The sequence below is a fragment of the Seriola dumerili genome, unplaced genomic scaffold (genome assembly GCF_002260705.1).
Source record: "Seriola dumerili isolate Sdu_G_001 unplaced genomic scaffold, Sdu_1.0 BDQW01000133.1, whole genome shotgun sequence".
NCBI lineage: Eukaryota > Metazoa > Chordata > Actinopteri > Carangiformes > Carangidae > Seriola > Seriola dumerili.
Window position 1 is genome coordinate 388,509 of NW_019174388.1, and position 6,342 is coordinate 394,850.

Genomic DNA, 6,342 nt, shown 5'->3' on the forward strand with positions numbered 1-6,342 from the left:
TCACAGATGATGGAGCTCCTTCTTCCTCCGTATCGACGCGTAGGACGGATGCTCCACGTAGCTGTAATTTATTACACCTCCGTCATCTTCATAATCTATATCGTCCTCCTCGATATCATCGATATCATCGATATCATCGATATCATCATCATCGTCCAGACACCGGCTGTCCCCGTCTGACCCCTCCTCCTCCTCCTCGTCCTCCTCCGGCTCGTTCTCGCAGCTCATCCTCATCTTCCTGCGGTTGTTGTTCCTCACCGACGCCTCCAGAGCTTTCTGTTTCCGGTAGAAGTGGGAGAACTTATTGAAGATGATGGTGATGGGCAGCGCCACCACCAGAGTGCCGCCTAAAATGCAGCCACTGGCCGCCAGCTTCCCGGCCACCGTGACGGGCACCACGTCCCCGTAACCGACCGTGGTCATGCTCACCGTCCCCCACCACCAGCAGGCCGGGATGGTGTCCAGACCCACGTCCTGGAGGAAGAAAGACAGAGGCGCTTTTACATTTATGTTTTTTATGCATCAACAAAAACATTTCAACCAAATTAAAAAGGTCATGTGACATTTCTGTAACAAACTTTGAACAACACAAGATCAAAAATCCAATGATGTAAAAGAAAAATGAGAAAACGAGTCCAACAAGAAAACAAAACCTCACTGGCTGAAATAAGAATTAAAGAATTAAAAATCTCATTCAGATAAAATATTAATATAAACCCCAGAGTGTAAAAACACAGAGTCTCTGATGGTCTCACCTCTTCATATTCAGCGGTGTAAGCGATCCCAGAGAAGACGGACACTCCGACGGCCAGGTACAGCAGCAGGATGCCGACCTCACGGTAACTGTGCTGCAGAAACAAGATGGAGGAAGCTTGTTAGAAACGCTAAGAGTCTCCAGAGTCGGGGACTTTAACAACATTCAGAGCTGCTCAGGTGAATGTACCACCTGTTTCCTTGTTGTAATTACAACAGGAAAGAAAGAACGTGAAACGCTGCAGATGAATCTGTCATGAGATAAAGAGCAAATATCTGTGACCTCAGTTGGTTTGTAGGAAAAACATGTTGGGAATCACTTTGTTTGGAGAAGAGAAGAGACAGTATTTCAGATTGTGCCATTCGATTAGAGCTAATGGTCATCTGTTTATTCTGTGATGCCTCTGCACTGATAAAATATTGTTAGTGTCACAGCAACGAAAAAATCCACCATTAGAGAAACTGAAGAGTTCAAACATTAAAGTAAATCATGATCTCAGGAGCCTGTTCCTTAAAAACAGTCAAATACATTTATTGAAACCCGCTCACTGAGTCCAGACTCCGAGTCCTTTGGTTTAAACTAATGTCTTGTGTTGAGGGTTTTTACATCAGACGCCGACCCGACCCGGTCAACAAGTGACAGGAAGTCAGTCCGTGTCGTGTTGCACTACTACAGGATACTGTGTATGTCATGTGACAGCAGGCAGGTGTCATGAAACCATGTAGATCAGTGACGTGTCGCTGGTTTGATCCCAGCTCGTCCAGGTTAAAGTGAAACATGACGTCAAATGTAAACGTGTAATTAAACAAAATATCACTTTTACAGATGGATGACTTCACAAGTGTCACCGTCGTTTAAACTCCTGAGGAACCTTAAAGCGCCTTTCAGTCCAAATCAAAGCTGCACATTGAAGCTTATTACATCACAGCTCAGTGTTTATGTGTCTGCTGTTTTTAATCCACAGACTTTAAGCCCAACGAGGGTTTTCCCGTTCGTGAATGTGTGAAACGTTTGAGCTCAGACCAACATCGGCTCACAACCCATCGACCTCAGAAAGGAGGAGGTCAAGCAGAGCGTCACAAACGAGTCAATCGCGTTGTTTTTATTTTCCTTTTTTTGAGGTTTTGACGCAGAAAAGTTGAGAGTGAGGAGACGGACGACCGACTCACCCGTAGTGTCGCTCCCAGTGACCGGAGGCCTGTCGAGTGTCGGGCCAACTTCAGGACTCTGAAGATCCTCATCAGCCTGAAGACCTGAGGGGAGAGAGACGTGACGATCAACACGAGCGACTGTGACTCCCTGAGATTCTCTTAAAGGCCCTGAAAGTTCATTTTCTTTATCATGGATCCTACATGAATGTAGAAACAGTTTGAGTTATTTTATTTCTCTAATCTTGTGAAATAATGGAAAATTTAAACTGAGAAGTTTAGAGGAGAAACATCGTGTTGTATTTCCCTTTGAAATGTCGAGAAGTTAAATTATAAAGTAGTAAATAAATACTCGATCAATACTTGAGTTAAGTGCCTCAAACTGGCGCCTAATACAGGACCCAAACTCTACTCCTGTGTCAGAGGTTAAACCTGAATGAGGCGTCCCAGGTCTCCCAGCTCAGACTCTGATCCCACCAGCAGGTCGAAGATCAGGGTGATGTAGATGGGAACCACCGACACCATGTCAATGATGTTCAGCGGGTGGTGAAAGAACTTCTTCCTGTTCGGTGCGAGCAGCAGTCGAGTCACCACCTCAGAGAGAAACGGAAAATAACTGAGCGTTTGTTTTCCTGTTTCTGTTTTCACTCACACGTCTGTTCTCTCCACGTGTTCACCGCCTCACCTCGAAGGTGAACCAGCAGCTGCAGAACACCTCCAGGGCCTGCATGGTCGGGTCCTCCACCAGCTTCCCGTCAGAGTCAAACGTCTGAAACAGAAGAGGAGGAACGTTTGATCGCAGCGTTTTCAATCGTACGTTTAGTTTTTAACCATATTTTCCTCTTTTCTCAGCAGACACCCAGAGACTCTCCTCACAGCTGGTGTTGAACATCTGGGATGACTGAGCTGTAATTCTCTGCTTCAATGATCCACCATCAAGGATTTAGATAGAAAACACTGAGCAGTAGGAGTTCCCTCATCAGCTGCTACGACCAGGTCTGAGTTAGTTTTCCTCATCACAAGTTGACGTGACTTTGTTTGGGACAGTCAGATCGACAGTGTGTGATCGTGTTCTCCTTCCCTGAGACATTAACTTCCTCTTTCTGATTGGATGAATGCACCTCTCACCGAGCTCTTACCGGCTTTTACCTCCAAGTGTGAATCTGGATAAATACGACACGCGTTCAGCTTCAGTTTCATGTTTCCCTGGAAATAGTTGTCCATGAGTTTGAGATGTTTTGGGACAGGACCCGTCGTCCCGTCTCATCCTGCCGTTCAAAGTTAAGCTGATTTAGCCATTAGCAGTTCCTCTTCGCAGAGCCAGCGTGGATGTACGGAGAAATATCACTGGATACTGTGACACTGAAGGAAACTTTAAAATGTGATGATTCTCTGGCAAGTTGTGAATCTATAAGGAGAGTTTTTCTCTGTGATTTCTCTCTGGATTTATGAACATTTATTTGTGATGGACGTGTCCTCAGAGAGTGTAATTCACACTGAATCTAAAACTACGTGCATCATGTCTGTGAGTTATGAGCCTAAATCAACAAGACGAATACAATAAATAACTTCTTTTGTTTTTAAAGTACCAGCATGCACCTCTTCCTTTCACCTCTCACAGTGTCTTTGCCTCAAAAAGCAAAGTTTGAAAACCTCTGATCCAAACTACTTTCCCAGACTAACTGACCTGATACTCGGGGATGCTGTTGATGCACATGGTGGCGATGGATGTGAGCACCACGCCGATGGAGAGCAGGCTGAAGAGCTTGCTGGGGATGGAGTATCCCGGGTTCTCCAGCGTCAGCCACAGGCACTTCCTGATGTTCCCGTAACGCACTTCCTGGAAGTGCTGCATGTCTCTGAGGACAGATGGAGACAGCGAGTGACCGACTGACGGAGGAGGAGAGATGAGACACTGATCGTTCCTCTACGGATGGTTTTACCTGTTTAAGTCTGATATCTCGTCCACAGACGTGTCGATGCTGCTGACGTCGCTCTCGTCGTCCCAGCTGCGGTGACGGCTGCTCTCCAGCTTGCGGTCGTGGTAACGGTAACTGCAGCAACTGTCCAGGAAGAACTCATTGATGCCCCAGTACTCTATCTCCTGACTGCGGGAAACAGACGTCAGAGCAGGTTCATCTGTGTCTCAACAACACTTTAAATAACGAGATGACGAGTGACACTGACGGTACGACATCTGTCAAAAGTGCAGATTCATATTCCCTCCTATCCACACCTGTGGAAGAGGCTCCTCCCACCTCACAGAGGCCGGGATGAGGACTTCCTCCTCCTCTCTCTAGAGACTCTAGAGTCCTGGTGTGTGTTTGTATCTTCAATGTAAATAGCATTTCCTTCTTTCTTCATTGGGATTATGGAATATTGTAAATTGATATGAAAGTTGATCGATATTGTTTAATCTGCTGTTAATCATGAAGTAAGGCCAATTATTATTTGTCTTGTGATGTTGTTTAGCATCGTGCAAATCCACATTAAATAAACAGTCAATAAACCGAAGAACTGATTATAACCCTTGTTTCCTGGTGGTTTGTGGCTCCAGTCCAACAACAACCTCCACCAACCTCCAGCCAAAGTCCCGTCCAAATTATCAGAGAAAAAAGGAAGTTTTTTTAGACGTGGATCTGTAAAGTTGTTGTTTATCTGTTTCTGGCGTTTTGGCTTTAAAACCGTCGGTTTCCTGCGTGTCAAAGGACAGATTTAAAATCCTGCTACTCGTCTACGAAGCGCTAAACGGTCTCTGATGTAGTTGTACGATACGAAGCATCCAGACCCCTCAGGTCCGTCTGGGAACAGGTTTATTCAGGACTTCATGTTTCTCTGCTCCTGTGGAACAAACTTCCTCAGATCTGCTCAAACTTTAAATCAGGGCTTAAAACTTCACTTTGCTGCAGCTGACACATTTTTAATCTGGAGCCTTTCATCACACAGCACTTCTTTTAAAATGGTGTCCTAAGTTTGAACCTGATTTTATGCAATCTTGATCTTATTTAAATATTTTTATATATTGAAATAGTTTGTTTTTAAATGCTTTTTAAATGTTTCCACGACTCTGTGAAGCACCTGTAGTTGTGTCTGAATGCTGCTGTATAAATCAACCTGTCGTCTGTTATGGAAAAGCTTCATGTCGATTCTCTTTAAACATGACGAGCTCATTAAAGATTCATCAGTCCCGGGTAATTAGTCGACGCTCTTTGTGTTTTAATACTTCAACAAACCGTCACTGAGCAGCTGTTGTGTCTGTTTACAGTGCAGCCAAACAAACTGGGGGGGGGGGGTGACAGCCACAGGTTTTCTGGGGGTGCCACTCAACATAGAGAGGACAGGTCGGACACTGAGGCAGGAGGAGACGGAGCTGTTCAGCCCCTTTAATGTGAACACTAAGCTGGGGGTGTGTGGGTGTGTGTGTGTGTGTGTGTGGGGGGGGGGGGGGGGGACAGAGAACTGCCATTATGGACAACCCCTCTCATCCCGCCACAGGCCTCAAAGCGCCAGGGAGGCGCCACAGTCTCAGACTGAGTCCATCAACCTCAACAAAGACGCACAACCACCTAATTATCTATTTATTCTCTTGTTTTTATACTGTATATAATATCTATTTATTTTAGATTCTGTTTTTATTCTTATTTTATTTTCTTCATACATTTTCCTCTCGTGCTGCGATTCTTCTGTACGGCTGCGTTGAGCTTGAATTTCCTCCTTCTTCTTCTTCTTCTCTCTCTGTGTTTGAGTAAATCTGAATCCAGCGGGGAACTGACGACTCTGCTGCTACTGACAAAAACCACCACACAGAGATCTAACTTTGATAGCAGGTAATCCATGAAGACTTTACAGACACTGTGACGACTTTATTCCCACCTGATCTGAGCAGGAAGGTTGTTTTACACATAAGAACTGTCAGAGTATTTATGGATCATGTTTGTATGAAAGCAGATTCACTCATTCACCTTTTTTGTTACAGCTACTTCCTGTTTGTCTGTGCGGTGGGAGGACGGTGTTCAACATTAGAGAGGGACGAGCGGACGAAGACGGACTGACCTGAAGGAGAAGACGCACAGCTCCTCCATGATGTGAAGTTTGCCGGTCTGGTAGAAGTGGAGGACGTACGGGAAGAGGCCAGGATTCCTATCAAAATAAAACTCCTTCTGCTGCACGTCATAGTCATCGCACACCTACAGGAAGGAGGAAGAGAGGAGGGGACGTTTTATAATGTCTGAAGGCAAATTAATGTTACCCCCCCCCCCCCCGACCCACCTGTAGTATATCCTCCTCTGAGTCACAGGCCAGCAGCTTTCCCAGTCTGGTGTCTGGGAACTTCTTCAGCGTGCTGGAGCAGAGGCTCCTCTTCAGACCGCCGACGTTCACGTGGACCAGACCCTCGTCAGAGTCCTGGTGGACCCAGCTGGGCAGACTCTCCTTCACCAT

At 45.7% G+C, this 6,342-nt stretch overlaps 1 protein-coding gene across 1 annotated transcript; it reads right to left on the minus strand.

Annotated features, from left to right (window-relative positions):
- On the minus strand, positions 1-6,342 carry LOC111224381 (potassium voltage-gated channel subfamily S member 2-like). The gene is made up of 9 exons (XM_022748850.1): positions 6,172-6,342; positions 5,956-6,089; positions 3,846-4,010; positions 3,590-3,761; positions 2,588-2,671; positions 2,335-2,496; positions 1,924-2,007; positions 756-848; positions 1-474 (listed from the first exon to the last, which is right to left on the minus strand). The coding sequence occupies exons 1-9, from the start codon at positions 6,340-6,342 to the stop codon at positions 1-3; spliced, it is 1,539 nt and encodes a 512-aa protein (XP_022604571.1).

Coding starts and splice junctions, on each gene's coding strand:
- LOC111224381 (XM_022748850.1), bottom strand. CDS start 6,342: ATGGTGAAGGAGAGTCTGCCCAGCTGGGTCCACCAGGACTCTGACGAG. Junction 3,762..3,845: donor GAGATATCAGACTTAAACAG/GTAAAACCATCC, acceptor ATCTGTCCTCAG/AGACATGCAGCACTTCCAGG. Junction 2,497..2,587: donor GCTGCTGGTTCACCTTCGAG/GTGAGGCGGTGA, acceptor TTTCTCTCTGAG/GTGGTGACTCGACTGCTGCT.